At 34.5% G+C, this 22,532-nt stretch overlaps 1 protein-coding gene across 2 annotated transcripts in view; it reads right to left on the minus strand.

Moving 5' to 3' along the window:
* Positions 1 to 22,532, minus strand: part of LOC123693152 (opsin, ultraviolet-sensitive-like) — a 52,004-nt gene that overhangs the window by 23,753 nt on the left and 5,719 nt on the right. The window contains exon 1 of one of the 2 annotated variants that reach the window (XM_045638122.1): positions 10,536 to 11,075. The exons of the other annotated variant lie outside the window; for it this stretch is intronic. Within the exon in view, the coding sequence (XP_045494078.1) occupies positions 10,536 to 11,038 (503 nt within the window). The 5' untranslated portion in view covers positions 11,039 to 11,075. Of the gene's footprint in view, positions 1 to 10,535; positions 11,076 to 22,532 lie in introns of those variants that run through there. 2 annotated transcript variants of the gene reach the window in all.

The following is a 22,532-nucleotide window of genomic DNA, read 5'->3' on the forward strand; positions in this document are numbered from 1 at the left end:
AATTTTGTATAATGTGATATGTATTTAAACTCTTATCGGATTTGAACCGTTTACATTTATCTGTTTCAGCTAGAGTACTAATAATGGTCCATTTGAATAAATCACGTGATTTAAGTCACAATTAGGTATATTTATAGGCACAATTATTATTATATCGACCGATGTTTTTTTCATCACCATCCATCATCAGCTTATATTGTCCCCACTGCAAGGACATAGAGCTCCAGGTTCACAGAACATATAAAGCTCTTTATATGTTCTGTGTCCAGGCTCCTATGAAGGTTCAGGCCATAATCCATCACGCAGACCGAGTGTAGGTTGGTAGATGTAGTAAGTGAAGTCCCGTGTCTCCTAGCGGGGTAAGGGGCAGATGCATTATGCATACATCCGTTTCACTGTTTGTCTTTTTAGGGACAAAGTAATCAGCCTTCTGTGTGCTGCCAGACCGAGACATTTTACTGGTTGTTAGATAGGATGTAGTCAATTGATAATAATTATCTTAATGTAGATTGTGATAAATGTTGAATTACAAAGCAAATATAACCCGCTTAAAAATGGCAGTAAAAGCACAACAAATAAACGCATAAATTGTAACACTACAACGAGGACGGTAAACAAGCTATCCATTGCTATCTATCTACGTAAGTAATTTGAGACGCACGTGTCAAAACAGCAATGGATAGCAATGGATATTGATCAACACATGTATACGATATTAATAAATGCCAGAACTGGAGAGCATGTACGCTGAATATTGTATTAGATTGACGGACTGCTAGCGCGCTGAATAGTCTAGAATTTCCTGTTTTGTTACTAGAAAAAGTGTATTTTTCAGTTTCTATTCATTTCGTATTGAAAAGCACGACATTGTGAGTGAAAATACTTCGGTAGCTATATAATAAATTATTTCCCTATGAGCTTTGTTAGTTGTATCCAAAGCCAATCAAAATTTTATAGTTTCAGAAGTATAGAGAAATAAATTTTAACAATTTAATTGCAAACGTTATATTATCGGTCCGATTGAAAAAAAATAGTTAGTAAGGAGCTTGATTCTAATACTATCGATACCTACCAATGTAGATCTAATTCTACATTAATAGAAAAAGGTACGTCAGTCTTATCAACACAATATGTAAGAGTTGTAACAGACGAACGGCAAGCTGTGAACGGCAGAGACTACTTCAGCCGTCGCCATCTATCGACGGCAGTCGTCGAAGCGTCGGCGGTAGCAGTCAATACATCGAGTGTTCACAACTTGGCGTTCGTCTGTAATAACTCTTACTTACAAGTTCCAAGATGTGGGTAATAAATGATTGCTGCAGAGTTACGTGGACTATTACAAACTTTCAGTATTGTTCAGTTGAAACAAACCACAACTCATAAGTTTGTACAATACAGCAATTTTTCTAAGATAACACTAACCAGAACCATTTTATACGAGTATTATGTAAGTTAGCGGAATCCAAAACTTTTCTAATATTTCTTAATTGAAACATTCTTGCAGTTGCTCGAATATTCACCGGAGTTTCGTATAATGTGAAAAACCTTTTATTTTCTCATTCTTCACAGTTAATTGTGACATATTATGATAGAAATTGTAAGCATTTATTATTAAAGATCTTGTGATCTTGGTACTCATATAATTAAAAAAAACAATAAACATAAAACAGCAAGGCAATCATAACTAAAAAGGATGGGTTTTGACTTTATTTGCAATTTCTTAAAATTTAGTAGTCTAAAAAGTTTTATGCCCTTTTCTCCTTAGTATACAAGTAAAGGTCCCTTGAACTCTGTTTTCACGATCTATATCTATTTTTTAGTGATCATAGTAGGTACACGAGTATTTTAGTGATCGACTTAAAACATTTTTTTAATTATTTTCCTTAATATTGCATTCTTAATCAATTTTTCACTTCATTCTTCTCCGTCGATACTGCTTTCCGAATCGGTGGTAAATGTTGAAAATATGTAATCACGTTTGAAAAGTGCTTCTATGAAGTCTTATTTAATAAATAAATGTTTGAGTTTGAGTTCACTATATACTACTAAAAATTGCCTTTTTTTTAGATACAATTGAAATAAATATTATACCTACAGCAAGAAAATTAGGGAAATAAGTAAATACTTTAAAACAAGTCAATAGAAAATAAATTTCTAGATCCACATAAATCGAGTTTAAATGTTTACCCAAAACTTTATCTAAATAAACTACACTGACCTCAGAAAATAAAGTTAATCCTGAACCTACAATTTCCTCTTTTGATCTGGGTTAAAGAGTTCAAAATAAATAATTATATCGACTCAGAGTTTTAATGCTACTTATCTATATACATATATATTATATATTTAAAACACAAAGGTGACTGATATAGTGATTTATCAAAGCACAGCCCAAACCACTGGACGTATCGGGCTGAAATTTGGCATGCAGGTAGATGTTAGGACGGAGGCGTCCTCTAAGAAAGGATTTTGATCAATTCTACCCTCAAGGGGATAAAATAGGGGATGAAAATTTGTATCATGTTTATTTATATATGATAAAATTGAGGTGAACATTTACTTAGTGTAAAATATAATATAATTGTAACATCTTGACAAATGAATAAAGAGCAAATTTCACTCAAGTATTATGTGGGGTGTGAAAGAAAACCTTTCATCTTTTCTTCCATTTTGATATTGTCAAATAAGAAAAGGTTTTTATACAGCAGTCTTATACATCAAGTATAAAAGGATTATATTAATCTTGGAAGTTAATGTTCGATTCAGAAGTCTTGAATACGAGCAAGATTATTCGTATTCAAGAAGTAGATATATTATGAATTTTAAGAAATTGAATTAAGTTCTGTTTGATTTTCCACTAATCATTTTGCTTTATAAACATTCGGTACTTAGAAATATTAAGATGAAAGTGTTATATTGCTCGGTAAATAAGAGTAAATTTAGTTATTTATTAAGAAATAATTGACCTGTAGGTTCAGACAATTCATTTGTAAAAAAATATTGTTCAAAAATTAAAACCATTTTACGCACGATTTTTGTCTTACGTACCCTTAGATCATTGTAACGTACCTATAACATAATAATAGAAAATAAACGTCACTTTCAGATATCGTAAAATCCATTTTTCTAAAGGGACAGGAAACAATTTACCTAATGGGTAGGTATTTAAAATCTCGACTAGCTAAGGAGTCCGTTAAGAGTTGTTCAGAAAAAGCTGAAATTCTTTATATTACGTACGTAGGTTCCTACTTCAGAATCTTTGATTTAGACAAAGAACTTAGGTTATGTTAATATTATATTCATGTTATTTATATTATAGCCTTTTGAAGACAACATTAACCATTAATTACTGTCGTTAAGTTCATATTTCAAATTAAATTAACACTTTCAGGAGTTAGAAATTATTTTTATTAAATTTATAATTTAGTAAAAATAATTTAATATCTATCCAATATTAATTTGTTGGTTGTTACCGTGCCGATTTATACCGTATACCTACTTTCAATTTTTCTATGAAAGAAATTCAATTGTGTTTCAGACTTTTTCTAACTCATTATAAATAAGCTGGGTGTGCCTCGCGCGGCGGCAAAAACTTTAATCAATTCAAATTTGGGGCAGATTTTTTGAAATATCTAATACTAGCTTACCGCCTGCGGATTCGCCCGCTTTGTCTAAAATCTAATAAATTATATACTTAAACCTTCCTCTTGAATCACTCTATCTATTAAAAAAACCGCATCAAAATACGTTGCGTAGTTTTGAAGATTTAAGCATACAAAGGGACATAGGGACAGAGAAAGCGACTTTGTTTTATACTATGTGTAGTGATTTTCATTTTCAGCCATAAATTTGTAATAGACAGACCTATTTTTCCATTTATAATATAAATATAGAATGAGGATTGTATTTGAATTGACTTTAACAATGTAAATTATATTTTTTAGACGAAATCGGTCACCAACGGAATCTATTAATTGTTACGTTTCCAAGAGTAATTACCGATGTTCCTTTGAGATTTGACAAATAGTTTTAAAAGAATTTTTTAGTCTAGACATCACTGGACTAGACTATTTAATTGGACTTTAGAACAGCCTTGATAAATTGTTTATAATGGAGATCAAATAAAAGCTAATGTTATTAATTAACCTTGCTTTTTAAATCTGTCGATTTTATAAACAGACTGAGAACATTCAAGGATGCTTTATATAAATTCTTTGTATGCACAGATTATAAATGATAGATGTGATTATTATTTTATCTGTGCAATTGTTTTTTTAAGCCAGTTCTGTAAATATTTTTCTGAACTTGAATGTTAAATACCTAATTTTCTAGGTTTGTTAATCATAATTTATTATTTCGCTATTTGTTTGTGACAAATGACACCCTACATTACTTTATACAATAAAAAAATATTGAATATGGTAATGCTGGAATAATGTTGCATGCTATTTATACGAATAACAGCTAGGTACCTAGGTACCTTTTAGTCTCAACGTGATGATACACACTGTGTGTAGGGAATGCTAAAGGCTATGTATTACACAGCCAATATACAGCCTTTAGCATTCCTCGATAAATAGGCTATATAACACCGAAAGATTTTTCCAAATCGGACCAGTAGTTCCTGAGATTAGCGCTTTCAAACAAACAAACTCTTCAGCTTTGTAATAGGAGTACCTATAGATTAAAGTTTTTATAGACAATAATAAATTATATTTAATAGGTATGTTAATTGTCATGTAATTATTGTAAAATAATAAATAGTGTTGTCTAGAATAACATTATAATTTATATAAACTGTGGTGTTATTTTTATAGCTCATTGTTTTCCTTGATTGTTTATTTAAAATACAGTAGTTGAAAACTTAATGTTTGGGAACCGAAGTGTAAATAACGATTTGAATAATAATACAACTGTTTAGTTTTAGTTAAAACTTGTAAATAGCCAGTCTTATTTTTGTATTCTTTTGACCATTGAAAAGTAGCAGTCTCACCGTGACCACGCTCGAGCTCGCTGCAAACTGAACGTCAGGATTAAAATATAATGAATAAATCGTGTTTAAAATCCGTGAAAATCTTTAATTTCTTAATGTGTCATACTCGCGCTAAATCAAACACAAGAAAATACATTAAAAAGTAGTGTATTTATTATTTATTGTACATGGAAATTCATTCATTCATTCATTCATAAATGTTTATAATACTTTTATAGATTAACGCTGACTTTCTAGTTGTATTAACCTCAACCTTTATGTTGGCCTGCCTGATGTTGCTCGTATATAAGTTTTTGTAACATCATAAATTTTGCCCAGTAAGATACATATTACTCAGAAACTAGTTTAAAAGCTTGTGAGAGTTTTACTGCGAATTATGAGAATAACTAGACCTGAAACGTTAAAACCTGCTACTCGCGTACTTGCAGCAGGGGCAATTTTGAAATTGGACCCTTAATTGGCTCCTTAATTGTGATGTGTATAGGCAAGCGAGGGCAATTTAGAGAACAGCTGAAATTGCTCCGACCGTCCACCAACCGAGATTGTTCCAATATTGCCCCTGCGGCAGATACGTGAGTAGCCGGCCTAAGAAAAAATAAATAAGCTTATCTTAATTCAAATTTGAGTTTTATTTTTTTCTAGTAATAACTGACAGTTTTAAAAATGTAATTTTTCTTGTAGAAATATATAATATTTAATTGTAATTTATATGATCAAATTAATATGAATCCTTTATTTAAGTAACTAGCAATTTATTTAAATCAGTTTCTACGTAAAACATGAAAAGTGTGGAAACAGTTTTCCATTTTCTTCAATACGGAAACATGAACCATTCTTATTTAAATTATCTGTGGAAGGCCTTTGTCACTTCGAGAAAGTTCGCAAATAGCTGGAAGCTAATAAACCATTATTTTCTTTAGTCTTCGCTATATTTTGTTGACTTTCAACTCTTTGACAAATATAAAAGGATAATTTTGAAAAAGAATAATTTACATTCTTTCAATATTAGTCTTATATCCGATATCTATACTGAATATTATAAAGCTGAAGAGTTTATTTGTTAGAACGCGCAAATCTCGGGAACTACTGGTCCGATTTGAATAATGCTTTCGGTGTTAGATAGCCCATGGATAGCCCATTTATTGAGGAAGACTATGAATATGAAAATGCACCATCAATAGATTGCATCGTTACCCCATACACTTACATACAGTTATTTGATCATTATTAAATTTTTGTAGGAGTCCAGTTTCATAATAAAACATTTATTTATTTAACTAGTATCCTGAAGGACTTTTAACTCGATAGAAATTGTATACAGCCCCATCTAAAAGCAGTTTCCACCGAGACGAGGATAATTGGCGTCACTATTTCCACTTTTGAAAGGAGGATTGAGAGAAGCAAGCAAAATGGAAGAAATAAATATTCGAACCATATTTGCTGTAATAATATTATCATGTCTGCAAGATATAAAATATAATGATGTCACTGAAATGTACCAATCTGTGTTACCATATATTATACTAGCTGTGCCGCGTGGTTTCACCCGCGTGGCTTCGCTCCTGTTGGTCTTAGCGTGAGTATATTACTCGTGGATAATGTAGCTTTCTAATGGTGAAAGAATTTTTAAAATCAGTCCAGTATTTTATGAGCCTATTCATTACAATCAAACAAACAAACAAAGTTTTCCTCTTTATAATATTAGTGTAGATATACGATAATATATTATATTTACGATAGTTGGACAATAATAGCAAATAAGATGTACTAGTCTGTAAATCCCAGATACTATAATATTTAAGATACTCGGATAATGTATATATTCAAGATTGTAAAATTACTTTAAATACTAAATGTTTAAATAAATTTACAATTAATATTTATTTTAGTTCATGCACTCGATGTCACATTTAGTTGATTTATATCCGCGTTAGCATTCCTTACGAACACAGCCATACCGTCATAAGACGATAATATTATTGTACAGAGTAGTTCTCCGCTCACCCGCAAGTTTTTAACATTTTTGTCAAGGTGTACAAGTTAACACTATTGAATTAGAATAAGTGAATTGTAAAATTCTTTTGAAATAAATGTCTCTAAACCTTAATAATAGCATAATACATTTTGGAAGGCTTTATTATAATCATATCTATGAATTCTTATTCGAAATTTTACATTTACGTCTGAAAATAGCTACGTATCTTGCTCCCTTTGGACCCTTTGTTGAAATCACGAATATGAGTAAAGTTTATAATGTATTACGTTATTAATATTTCTAAATAGATAGTTACCTACTTACTTACATTTTTGTAAGATTTTTCTGAATCTTTGACTTGTAAGTATATCTCTCATCAATAGAATTAAATAATAAAGTAAAGTTGTTGAACAGAATATAAAAACAAGAAAAAAATAATTTATTCGACAAAAACAAATACAACAAACGTAACTAAAAATATATTTGTCGCGAATCGCAATATTATATTTTGAGTGTGCGTATTCTGACTTCCTTAGCGTCGATTTTGATTTGCAATTGAAACTTTCTTGGCCAGCGGCCATTATGCTGAGCGTCGAACCGACTGACGGACTTATGGTGCGATCACATTGGCGTCATATCGTTAACCGGCTTGTAAAAATGATGATTCGATATGGATTGATAATATTGGAAAAGATATCAATATCACTACTATCGTAGAAAGTCTTGCACCGTTAAGTAAATAATGAAAGTACCTACTACCTATTTCCATAGTATAAAGTTATGCTATGGTATTCCAATATACTGTAATACAATGTAGTATTGTTAAAATTATTTTCGTGCGATATTCGTTTCTAAAACAAATTTCATTGAACAATGAGCACTCCTGTTTGATTTTAGGCAAAATGTTCATCAGAATTAGAACGTAAACCATATATTATTCATTTATTACTTACTCAATTGGACAAAATGGCTAATCAAATTACAGGACCCCTCCTGGACATCTCTCGGATGCCTACGTCCTTGCAGTGGACGAAATAATTTGATGATGATACCAAATGATTTAGAACATCCTTATCTCATCTTGGTGCAATCCAAACGACGCCGAGACATTACCAATATACATATAACTAAATAAAATATACAGAGAATATGATTTTATCGCAACTCTGATTTCCTGACAACCGAATGAGACGAGATATTCAATATAGATAGTGGCTCATAAAATTTATCCCTCATTTCTCCGACAAAATGTATAATATATTAAATACCTATTAAAAACTTATATTATGTGTACAGCGAATACCTCTAATTTTTATCACTACATAGTATAAAACAAAGTCGCTTTTGTCTGTCCCTATATCCCCATGTATGCTTAAATATTTAAAACTAAGCAACGGATTCTGGTGCGTTTTTTTTAATAAGCGAAAAGCTAGTATTTTATAAGTAAAGGTTTTGCTTGTTATTATAAACTCTACTACGAAATATTTCAGAACCTGGTAATATGTAACAAATATAATAACTCTCATACTTTTCACGCTAGAAATAGATATCAAAAGAGAAAGTTTACTTTATATACAATTTATAAATAAACGGTATGATCAGGCCTTTAGTAAGTAATGAAAAGTATTGTTTTGAAATATGTAGTTAGAAATTATTGCTATTTGCCAATTCTACTTGCTGTTTGGGCTATAGCACTTCGAGTGGACGTAGCAAGCAAGTTAGACGTTTAACTTAAAAGTTAGAAGTTGTTATTTTTAGGTGTTGTTTTTGGGTTACTTCCAATATGTAAATAAATAAAATTGATTGACTGAAAGTTTAAGGTAACCTTTCATCAAAGGCTTATGAAGTAATGTATTGTACTAAAATCAAAGGAATATTTAAAATGTTGTTTCGTTTGTCTCAGTTATTGTCTGATAGGTACAGCTGCTCCAGTTTTGATGTGAATCACATTAGCTGATAGCTGATAATATAAAAAATAACGTTAAACGATAGCTGTCGTGTGTGCATTTGTACGTCTACAAATACGAACCCGATTTCAAAAAATATTTTATTAGCAGAAAGCAACATTATACCTCAGTGCCAAAGGATATGTGTTTATTTTTGTTTTTCCGGGACAAACGGCCAGTTAATTCATAAAGTGAGCAGGAAAACCGGTAAGGGTAGTGGGCGTCACATTTGCCTAAGGGCGTTGACTACTTTTATATATAGTGCAAGCTAACAGGATCCACATCAAGTAAATTAATATTTACAATCTTAATATTACTAATGTGTATCTCTACTCATACCTAATTCATTTTATTAATTATTCAAAGTAATCTCTGTTTATTGGCCGTGCCTTCCAAGCCAGAGGTCGTGAGTTCGATTCCCACCCGGGGCAAATATTTTTGTGATGAACATAGATGTTTGCTCTGTGTCTGGGCGTTTATTATCTATATAAATATTTATTTAAAATTATATAATATGTATGTTTATCAGCCATCTGGTTTCCATAGCACAAGCGAAAGCTTAGTATCGGATCAGAACGTGCCATGTGTGAAAATTGTCCTGATATACCTAGGTATTTATTATATTTTTTTATTTAGTTGTCATTAGATCTACCTATATTTACAAAAGAGTATTGTTTAATTTCTACAATATTATCAAAAATTTACAACATTTATAGGTTTTTACAAAATTTATAGGTAACATTTATATTATCAAAAATTTCAAATTAGTTTTTTTACAAAGACTGTATTTGTATAGACATCGACGCTATTCGGGCGAATAAGCCAATAACAATAAGAGAAAGCATATTTACAAACTACCAATACATTATTTATTTCGGAATGTTAATAATGCACAATAGAAACCTTATTCATATTCATGATCAAAAGGAGTAAAGACATGTAGCTATTTTCAGAAGGTTTTTAACAAACGTCTAGGATTTCTAAAAGACGCTCAATTCATAGATACCTATTATACGATAAAAATATAATGACTTCAGAAATATCTCAGATTTCTATAAAGAATCTGGTTATTTGAAAGGTGTTTCTCGTTATAAATGGTACGAATAAATCAACTGGATTCGTACCTAAAAAGGGTTCCTTTAAAAATATAGGAAGTGATCCATTGTCTCATTTTCAATATCCATTTCTTTGTAATAAATTTGAAAGAAATCGTTTACTTAGAACCTTATGAATTTACGGCTTAATAAATCTTTGCTTCATTTAAATTTTGAATCAAGCCAGGCTTAAAAAAGTAATGAATCAAAATTTTAAACAGCTGTAAGGATTTGGAGGGTTATGGTGAATCCATGAAAAGTTTAGCACTTTTTATTAAAGTGAAACTTTTATTACATCGTCTCAAACTTTTTGGTCTGTGTAGCGCATGTCGCGTGACGCACGATACGTACGATAATTATCGTACAAATACGATAATTTTTAGTTAAATGTCTATAGTGTGAAAAAAAATTTCACTTTTACCGTGGTTTCATAAAACCACACAACATTTTTATTTTCATATTGTATTTTTTTTTTAATTAATTCATTTAAGCATAAAATGTTTGTCCTAAAATTCAGGAATACTCACCTAAAATACATAATAATAACAACTGCATTCCCCGAGCACCCCACCACTGCCATAGTCACATACAAACCACCGAGCACATACTGTATCGAAGGGTCTGGGGGAGGGAAGCTCAACCAGTGCTGGTTGATCAGCAACAGATAGTCATCCGTGAACAAAAATCGCCGCCAAAATTGCAACGGCCATTGCTCCTTAAAAGCTACCAAGGTGTCACTATCGCTCACGGGCTCCCCGCGAGCCACAGGTGTACTCTTCACGTCCAAAACGAACTCGTGATCCATTGCGCGCCTCTTTATCCTCACTTTTAATTCATCGAACATTCTGATCAATCGTTTGCGCTTCTTCCACAATTTGAAATTTTCGACACATCGCAGCAGATCGTTGTAGCAATGTCTATTTAAATATAGCACACTTTTTTTGTTAACACTGTCCAGTTCCTCTGTGTGCGTGTTGTCACATGGCACTATTATTGGGATGATGATGAGGAATATTTTCGTTATTTGCATTTTCACTGGAGCGGCATGGTACGCGACCGCTCGCTACACGCGTCGAAACGGAATGAAACTGGCAAGGGTAACTGGCAAGGATAGTCAGCTGTGCTGAAAGTTTCACGGATGTTTTTATGTGTTTAGTTTTAATTGTCACACGAGTGTTTAAACTGTTGGGGCTAATTGTAATTCACCGTGAGATAACATGTTTTGGGTTAATAACATTTTATTGTACTGTAGTTTGTAAGCTTTACGGGTTTGTGTGGTTTTTAGGAAATAATGTATCGTTGAATGCGTACTTTTGGTATAAATTGGCGATATAATTAGACATTGAGAAAGATTTTGCGCTTGGCAAATTTAAAATATAAGTTACAAAGTGAAATATTTATAAAGGTGCGTAGATTAATTTAGCTAGGCGCAAAATTCACAGTTCTTGACGAAACCGACATGACCTATTCTAAAAGTTAAACAGCAGAATTAAGATAGCAGTCACTTCGACTTAATTAAAACAAAGGTCCTTTTAACCTAACCATGAAGGAAGGGGCCTTAAAGCTGATAAATATTGAGCAATAGCTGTCTCTTAATTCTCTTTTTAACCAAACTCCTCTGAAATGGCTTTAGCAATTTTTATAAGAATTTTCGTAAACTAAATCTAGTAATGCTGTATATAAAAGTCTTATATTATAATATATTTCAAATACTATGTACCTATTGCGATTATTACCAAAGTGATTTCAAGCTCTAAAAGTTCACAGATAGTGCTTTATTTTCTGACTTGTAAAAATATTTTATAGGAACGTTTTATGTTAGGAATCTTTTACTTTTGAATCTTCTAGTGAATCTTTTGAATCTTTAGTTAATATGTCTATTGTCTATACATAAGTTCTAAAGTAATATTTTGGAAAGGGAATTTAATTCATAAGATTGAGGTAAGGTAAATTTTCATTGTTCAAATCATTTTTTTCCAACATCACCAAATACACTTTAAAATGCCCTGTAACAGGATAGCAGTATGCGTTTGCTTGCTACATAATGAATATATTAAATGAAGTCATAAAATATTCATGGGGGATCCATAAATTAAATGTAATACTCTTTATACTGTTGGTGGAATCACCAAAAATGGAGACCCTTCTGAAGATTAAACAAAATTGACCTAGAGCAAGAACTTAAACAGATTTTTATATGTGTTTCCCTATATTTTTGTATTATAAGGTTCGTGTTTTATTTGAATGTATATTTATGTTATTTTATATCTATACATATAATAAATCTGTAGAAGGGTCAATTCTGTACATTGAAAATATTGAAAAAATAAATAGCAGGGGGTGTTACTGGATCGATACCAAACCCAAATATGTGATTAAAAAAATTTTTGTCTGTCTGTCTGTCTGTCTGTCTGTCTGTCTGTCTGTCTGTCTGTATGTGAAGACATCACGTGAAAACTAACGGTTCGATTTCGATGAAACTTGGTATAATTATACCTTATTATCCTGGGCGTAAAATAGGATACTTTTTATCCTGGAAAAATACGTAGAAAAAAAAATAAACTAAAATTTTCAGTTTTATCCATAGACGTTGTTCTATACCGCAGTGGATTCAGCGCCGTAACATGTAGCTCCGAAAGTCGGATTTGGCTTGAACCGTTTGCGTCACACGAGAGCCGCACGATGCCACGCCTGCCACGACTCCTATATAAGGACTGCGATCCGCGCCGCGCGACGCCCCGTCCGATTAGGGCCCTTCTGGCCTCCTCCACTCAAGCGACAGCTCAAGCCGAGGTTCGTGGTCCCCGTCAAGGGGGGACGCCCTTGTGCATGTCGCTACCAGGGTGAACCTTCAGTTCACCCCCGCGTCCGCGTTAAAATGTAGAAGCCCTTCTGGCTAACATTGAGAAACACCACAAAAAAAAAAAAAAAAAAAGCCGCGCGACGCATAAAATTTATGAATTTTGATGCGAGCGGACGTGTCCAGTGTGGCGAGCGGTCGTTCTTATTGGAATAAAATATATTGTATGCATAATAATAATAATTAACATATTAATATTGTTTTCACCGTAAATTGGTTTATTCATTAAACTCATAATTCTCTCTGTCATCTCATTTCATTGTATTTGTAACTATACATATTATAATAAATCTGTAGAAGGGTCAATTCTGTACATTGAAAATAAGTTGAAAATATTGAAAAAATAAATACCAGGGGGTGTTACTGGATCGATACCAAACCCAAATATGTGTTTAAAAAATTTTTTGTCTGTCTGTCTGTCTGTCTGTCTGTCTGTCTGTCTGTCTGTCTGTCTGCATCACGTGAAAACTAACGGTTCGATTTCGATGAAACTTGGTATAATTATACCTTATTATCCTGGGCGTATAATAGGATACTTTTTAAATAAAATACGTAGAAAAAAATTATTAATCTTTTCAGTTTTATCCATAGACGTTGTTCTGTAGAACCGCGAACACACGTTGCGTATTATTATAGGCCTAGCCGTATTTGGGTCCAATATATATTTATAAGATATCATTGTCAGAGTTACTCAAAATGAAGAAATAAACCATCCACGCGAAGACCGATATCCGCGCGGACGGAGTCGCGGGCGGAAGCTAGTGAATATATAAAAATGAAACCCGTTTCGCGTTGTCACGGCATCACGCGTGAACGAGTGGACCGATTTCGATAATTCTTTTTTTATTATATTCCACCAGTACCACGGGGAAGCCGGGCGGACCGCTAGTAATAAAATAAAACAAATAGTCATGAAATTAAATGTTTTGAAGACCTTACAGGGACTTGTAGGTAAGCGAGAAAAAATGTCTAAAATTTATTTAGTAAATTTTCCATTTCTATACAAAAACTGAAATAGAAGCCTCATTTTTAAATGTCAGGTTATACAAATTTATACAATGGCGTATGATAATGAAAAGTATGTTTAATAAGTTAGAACTTATGTAGATCGTCTGTGGGTTTGGAAAATACTGAGGTTTTATCTTTTCAAAATGGAATTAAATTTAGAAATCAAACCGTATTATGATTTATGTTTCATATAGAATTAAAATTTACTGTTATGATTCCAAGTAAGTTTTTTCATTATGATTTATGAAGTTAAAATGCTCTAACGTTAAGTAATTTTAATTTTAACGTTAATAAATTTCGTTTTATACTGAAAAACATAAATTTTGGCTTTCAACCACATTTCACAAATTACAGACTTATAGGTATCTTACAAATGGTTTATACTTTATTTATAACTAGTGGTCCGCCCCGGCTTCGCCCGTGGTACATATTTCGCAATAAAAGGTAGCCTATGTCCTTTCTCGGGTATCAAAATATCTCCATACCAAATTTCATGCAAATTGGTTCAGTAGTTTAGGCGTGATTGAGTAACAGACAGACAGACAGACAGAGTTACTTTCGCATTTATAATATAGTATGGAAGTATGGATTTCAATCTGAGATTTTAACGTTTCAAACCATATTCGTCAAACCATATCGAATCATGATTCTAAACTAATATTGTAAAGAGGAGAAATGCGTTTTTTCTAGTACATAAAAGGTGTCGTTTGGACAAAATATGCTTAATGAATACCGTCCTAACATAAGAGTATCCTGTTGAGTCAAGGAGGGAGTGGCTTTTTGACTTTATTGTAGTGACGTATGCTTTTATAGCTTTCATTTATATTTATTGTGCAACTAGGATAGTAAGGAAGGGAATGCTCACAGTACCTAGGTATTAAAAGGAGGCAATTTATATTATATGAACTTTATCTCGCCTTATTGGCAAATATCTATACTAATATTATAAAGCTGTTTGTTTGTTTGATTGTTTGTTTGTTTGTTTGATTGTTTGTTTGTTTGATTGTTTGTTTGTTTGTTTGTTTGTTTGGTTGAACGCGCTAATCTCGGGAACTACTGGTCCGATTTGAAAAATTCTTTCAGTGTTAGATAGCCCATTTATCGAGGAAGGCTATAGGCTATATATCATCACGCTAGGACCAACAGGAGCGGAGCAATGCGGGTGAAACCGCGGGGAACAGCTAGTTATAAATAAAAGTTGCAGTCGTTATTTTAGGTACGTCAGAAGGTATTATCGTAAGCTATAATCGTAAGCCATAAAAAAATATACAAGTTGAGTTATACTTTCTTTTAAATTTTCGTTTTAATAATAATTGATTTTATATTCACGCAAACTGCCAAACGCGTGAAGTTTAATAGCCGTTATGATTTCTTTTTTTTTTATTCCTGCCAATTTTTTTTTAATTTTTCATTATAAGATCTTTCTACAGACGATAACGAATACAATAAGAAAAAATAATTATCGAAATCGGTCCAGTCGTTCACACGTGATGCCGTGACCAAGGGAAATAGGGTTTCTTTAACTAACTTTATATAATATGTATAGAGATGGGTGAAACTTTTCTATAATCTTCTTATTATATATAAAGTTAAAAGCGAAAGTTTGTAAGTATGGATGTATGGATGTTTGTTACTCTTTCACGTAAAAACTACTAAACCGATTACAATGAAATGTAGCACACATATAGAGGGTAACTTGGATTAACACATAGGATAGTTTTTATCCCGGTAATCCCACGGGAACGGGAACTATGCGGGTTTTCTTTTGCAAACGCGGGCGAAGCCGCGGGCGGAAATCTAGTATAGGTATATGTCTATTGTGGAATATACACCATTTTTAAAGTTAAAATAATACGTAGGGCGTAAACTAAGGGCGTACATAACTACATTAAGTATATTATTTTACGCTGTATAAATAAATCGACGTATATATAGGTAAACCAGAATCTGATGGCAATTAGGGAAATCAAAATTTTGAGTGTGCAACCCTAGGGAAAATGGACTGAACGATGTTGATACTGCTTATTTTTTATTTTGTCCTCAATATTTTCACATTTCATACGTGGACATTACCAGTGGCGTGCCTAGGGTGTAAGGACTGGGCAAGCCCAAATTTTTCGAAGTGTTTGCTGGGTACCCTTTTCTTAAATTAGGTATACACTGTGTTTCTAAGTAGGTACCTATGTTCGTTATAAAACTTATAAAAAATGTGAACATACCGAATCAAATCTTCTAAATCTTCACGCGCGCCCGCAAACAGTTGAGTCAAACGTTTACCAATACAATCATATTAAAATCTATATCTATAAATTATATAAAACTGTATGACATTATATTATTATAAAATATTGTACAGATCATTTATATTCTAATTCAAAACGCCGATCTTTCTGAAGGAAATATTTTATAACATCGGAATAGAAGTAGGTACCTACTTAGGTGATTGTTTTAATTCAATTAACAGCTCTTTCTCAATGACAGTCATTGTTAATTCAGAAAGGCGTTCTTGGCCTTGTGTATATCTTAAATACGTACCTAACCTACCTATGAATTCGATTTAACGCTGAGAAAGCACGCTCCGTGGAAGAACTACCTACTAGCAAGAATCGTAAATACCAAAATATGTGCAAGTTTCATCAGAAGGCTTCTTCTAACCAATTCTCATTCATTAAATCGATTAATTCGTAAACATTACAATTAAAATTTGGTTTATGTGACTTACTGCACAAATCGGGAGTTGGTTTTGATGAAGAAATTTATTGTTGTTTTACAGTAAAGTTTAATGATTTTACTTTTCCCCGCTGAGCACAAAGCAAACCATCACAATTTACAATACAATCTGTGTCGCGACACTTATTTTATCACAAAATTCGAAAAACTTAACCTAAATTACACCGGTATAATCACGCGCTAAACTATACTAACAATAATATTCACGACGTTCGTTCGCGCGACGCGCAATCGTAACTATCTTCACACAGTTAAAGCCCGGCATTGTTGGCCATAGATTTTGCTATAGAATTCTATAGATAGGTATGTAGCTACTTCAACGAAATTTCATACGTTAGAAGAGATAAGCGCAAAGCCCGGTAAAAGCCCACGAGTGCAAGCGAGAAAACTATATGTCACTCAAGAAGGACACCGCACTGTTTATACAAAGTACGACCTTATTTGGATAGCAAGAAGGATGAAATTAAAAAGTTTGACTCGAATTCGTCATTGTTTGTAGGTGAGTTTTCATTGAATTTCGGAGCAAATTTTGAATTGCTTGTTGCGCGCGAATATTCAAAAGTGAATTTGGGTATTTTCCTGTCTCGTAGCGAATTCCTTAGGCAAGCCGGGCTTTTCGGCTTGTATGAACGTACCGCCACTGGACATTACATAAGTGGACAATACTGTACTTAATAATGAGATATCCACTTAATATTATGTAAGTACTTACATACTTACATGTATAATATACATTATACATATATTACTTTTATACAGGTACCTAATACATATTATTATTTATACATAGGTACCTATATTTGTATATTAATTATCAGTATGCCATGTGAAAATATCGATATAATTATAATGTAGATCAAAACTAGACTGCTTATAATTTTTTATAAAATAAAATAAAAATAAAATAAAACTATGTTTATTTTCGTAAGTATTAACATGATACACACATTATTAAATTGACTTGGCCAGCTTGGACTTGACGAATAGCCGTATTGGAAACTCCTGTAATAAGTTTTCATAAAATTACATCAACAAACAATATTATAGTTACCTACATAATATAATATTTTTTAATTTAAAGTATCAAAACGTGTAAGTCCGGTTTACCAATAAAATCTTCAAAATTGAAAGTTGTGATGTGTTTGACCATTCTTCATCGATTGTTTTTCTATACACATTATAAACAACACCTCTTGCTTGTGATCGCAGCGGCTTTTTCGACATTTTCGAAGATTTTTTAAACAAAATCCTAAAAATTATTCATCAACTGCAAAAAAGACAAATAATTTGACAACCAATTTGATAGTTGTCAAATAAGTTGCCACATGAAAATCTTTTATTTTTTAAATATAAATATGCCATCAGATTCTGGTAGACCTATAACATGTTTACGAAAATATTTATTTTTATGAAGCTTAAAAGGTTAAAGGTATGACTTCATACAATTTTATCGTATTCCAACAAAAGTTACCTTATTATTTCAGAAAAAATGTCACAGAGCATTGGTCATGTCCGGTCTTATCTGTGAATTATTTGACACTAGGTTTCCGTCCGCGGCTTCGCCCGCGCAGTCAAAGAAAAACCCGCATAGTTCCCGTTCCCGTGGGATTTCGGGGATTGCGTCATTTTCCCGGGATACAAAGTAGCCTATGTCCTTCCTCGGGAATCAAAATATCTCCATACTAAATTTCATGAAAATTGGTTCAGTAGTTTAGACCTGATTGAGTAACAGACAGACAAACAGAGTTACTTTCGCATTTATAATAATATTAGTATGGATTACAACCGAGTTGGATGCTGTTTTTTTTTCAGTTAAATATTATGTACTTATTCCAACTTTTTTTTGTATTGTGGTAAATACAAAATAGTTCTGTCCTTTCTAAGTTTCTACACACAGTTTCTACAGATAGACATAGATACTTTGCTCTATATTTTACGCTATGTAAAAAACACGAAATTTCCTTTTGAAACGTAAATTAACCCACTTAAATATCATAGAGGTCTAAGGTTATAATATTATATGCCCGACTAGCACGTTATTTTTTTAAGTTCCAATTGGTCAATTTTCTTATTATAATGGTCAACTTTTTTATTACTTTTTACCCAACAATGCTGACTCGAAAAAAAAGCCTTGTTATTTAATGAATTAATACAATGGTTGTATTCATCAATTTAATTTGTGTTGATCAAAATCCTAACCCACTTTAGTGAGATAAAAGAAGGACATAAAAATTTACTGTGATCCATTTTATAAATCAACCCTTATTTGTCCGGTGCCCTTAACATATATGTAGATAAATCAGTATTTCTATACAATTCACTTATTAAATTGATCCCTTCGAAGAAATCAGCTGAACCGTAATAAGTTTGTAAACTGTATCCTTCATTTTATGATATTTTGCACATATTAAAGCTTTTGTTGCGATTTTATAAACAACCCATAGATATATTTAGTGTGTAAGGGGTGTAAGGGAGCACATCAACATCTTAGTGCTCCAATTGTCAACCTCACCTTCTCGTGGTACATCCTGATAAACAACGGACGAGGCTCTGACGACCGATTGATGGCGGTATAACCATCCATAAACAGCATAGCTAAATGCAATAAACCGGTGATGGGCAGCAGCATCACTGGTGGGAAAGAAGCTATGCTCTGCGGTCGCCAACCCGCATGCCCAGCGTGGCGACTATGGGCATTTACCTTCATGGCAAGTCAAATTCAACCACGGCCCCCAGTTCCCGGTAGTTCTACTATTCCCGGCTACGGCAGCGGTCGTGGTTACGGTAGAACAGGGGGTGCGAAGAATCCCCGGGTTACGGTAGGCCGCCAAACCCAACTGACCCTCGCAACGTACAACGGACGCACGCTACGGCTCGACGAACATCTAACACAGCTAGAAGAGGAGCTAGGGAAAATAAAATGGCATATTCTAGGGTTATGTGAAGTTCGAAGAGAGGGAGAAGACACCGTTACCCTTGAATCGGGGCATGTTATGTACTTCAGAGAAGGAGAACGTCTTTCTGAAGGAGGTGTGGGTTTCCTGATTAATAAAGTCCTCTGTCGCAACGTTGTTGAAGTCTCAAGTGTTTCCCCTAGAGTTGCGTACCTTATAGTGAAGCTCACCAACAGGTATAACCTGAAGGTGGTACAGGTCTACGCACCGACATCGACCCATTCTGACGAAGAAATCGAAACATTATATGACGACATATCCAAAGCCTTACACAATACCAAAAAGGCACATTACAACGTGGTGATGGGGGACTTCAACGCTAAAGTGGGAGTACAAAGATGTAGTGAGTCAGCTATAGGACCGCACGGTTTTGGAAGCAGAAACCAGAGGGGCCAAATGCTGGTTAATTTCCTCGAAAAAGAAAGACTTTTCTTGATGAACTCGTTCTTCAAGAAAAGTTCACAAAGGAAATGGACCTGGCAAAGCCCTGATGGTAAGACCCAAAATGAGATTGATTTCATCATTACGGACAAAAAGCGTATATTTAGAGATGTCTCAGTGATTACAAGATTTAAAACAGGTAGTGATCACCGATATCTTAGAGGCACTCTAAATATCAATTGTAAGCTTGAACGAAAACGAATGATGAAGTCAACTCTCCGGCCTAGTATGCTGGAAACTGTCGCGGAACCAGAAAATTTTCAATTAAAACTGAGCAATCGATTCGCTGCCTTGGAAACCACCGATGATATTGATCAGAGACTTAACCAAGTGGTAAACATCTTAAAGGACGAAGGCAGAAGACTCTTTAAGAAGAAACCCACTGGCAAGAAGTGTAAGCTTTCGGGGGAGACTCTGGCCCTGATGAATAAACGACGTGAAAACCCACCACCAGCTTTGTCAGAACAAAGGGCACTGAACAAGGAGATAAGTAGGATGGTTCGACGCGACCTTAGATCCCATAATGCTCTTGCAATCGAAAAGGCAATCGAGCAAAATCGTGGATCAAAAGTGTTTGCGCAAAAACTCGAAAGGTCCCATCTGACAAAGCTGAGATCATCCACGGGGAGCGTCTTAACGTCGGAGTCGGAGATTCTGTCGGAGGTTGAGCACTTCTACAGCTGCTTGTACACATCACAGGCACCACACCATGTTCCAACTAATAAAGACCCGAGAGCCACTTTAACCCGGCATTATACAGACAAGCTGCCAGAAGTCAGCCTAGACGAAATGGAATTGGCCCTAAAGCAACTTAAAAATGGGAAGGCCTCAGGAGAGGATGGAATTACGACGGAGCTTCTAAAGGCAGGTGGAGCCCCTATCCTAAAAGAGCTTAAGGAAATATTTAACTCTGTCCTTTTCACTGGGAGTACCCCGAAGGCGTGGAGCGAAAGCAACGTAGTACTCTTCTTTAAAAAAGGCGATAAAACCCTCTTAAAGAATTACCGGCCCATATCGCTTTTAAGCCATATCTACAAGTTGTTTTCCAGGGTTATTACGAACCGTCTTCAACGGAGACTCGATGAGTTTCAACCCCCTGAACAGGCCGGGTTTCGCAGTGGATACAGCACTATAGACCACATCCACACAGTGCGGCAGATTGTACAGAAAACAGAAGAGTACAATCAGCCCCTGTGCATTGCATTTGTGGACTATGAGAAGGCTTTCGACTGCATCGAGACCTGGTCTGTTCTGGAGTCCTTGCAGCGTTGCCAGGTTGACTGGCGATATATCGAAGTGCTGAGGTCATTGTATGATGCCGCAACCATGTCCGTCCAAATCCAGAACCAGCGTACGAAACGTATCCATCTACGGCGAGGCGTGAGACAAGGTGACGTAATCTCACCAAAATTGTTCACCAACGCGTTAGAGGATATGTTTCGGACCCTGGATTGGAGAGGGCGAGGCATCAACATCAACGGCAAGTATATCTCACACTTGAGATTCGCTGATGACATTGTCATTATGGCCAAATCGCTGCAAGAACTAAAACAAATGTTGAACGACCTAGTTGAATCTTCCTCACGCATCGGACTCCGCATGAACGCAGAAAAGACAAAGATAATGATCAACCATCATATTTTACCGGAGCCGATTAACGTCAACGGAATCTCTCTCGAGATAGTTCAAGAGTATGTCTACCTAGGACAAACGCTCCAATTAGGCAAAAACAATTTCGAGAGAGAGATCAACAGGAGGATACAGCTGGGTTGGGCAGCATTTGGGAAACTTCGTCGAGTCTTTGCATCGTCACTTCCACAATGCCTTAAGACGAAAGTATTTAATCAGTGCGTCCTACCTGTTATGACCTACGGAGCCGAGACGTGGACACTGACAGTACGACTGGTCCACCAGCTTAAAGTCGCTCAGCGAGCTATGGAGAGAGCTATGCTCGGTATTTCTCTAAGGGACCAAGTCCGGAACGAAGTTATTCGCCAGAGAACGAAAGTCACCGACATAGCTCAACGAATTAGCAAGCTGAAGTGGCAGTGGGCCGGTCATATGTGCCGCAGAACGGACAACCGCTGGGGCACACATGTCTTGGAGTGGAGACCGCGGCTCGGCAAACGTAGCGTAGGACGCCCTGCTACACGGTGGAGTGACGACGTCCGCAGGGTTGCAGGCAACAATTGGCGGCAGAGGGCCGTCGACCGGGCTCAGTGGCGTGCTTTGGAAGAGGCCTTCGTCCAGCAGTGGACGAACAAAGGCTGGTAATGTAATGTATGTATGTAGATATATTTATCTAGGTACTTGTTTCGTTGGTTGCGAAAGAATTCCATCAATATCCGCGGCTTCATCACTAAAGCGGCTCGACGGAACACAGTGGGGTTTTAGTCGGTCCGACATAACCCACGGCTCCTTCCCCGGGGCCTTTAAAAAAAAACTTAATATAATAGTAAGGTACTATAGTTTCGTTACTATTATATTAAGTTACGCTTTATCGACACTACAAAGTAATATTCAAACAAAAA

This window comes from Colias croceus, chromosome 7, assembly GCF_905220415.1.
Source record: "Colias croceus chromosome 7, ilColCroc2.1".
In the NCBI taxonomy this organism is placed as follows: Eukaryota; Metazoa; Arthropoda; class Insecta; order Lepidoptera; family Pieridae; genus Colias; species Colias croceus.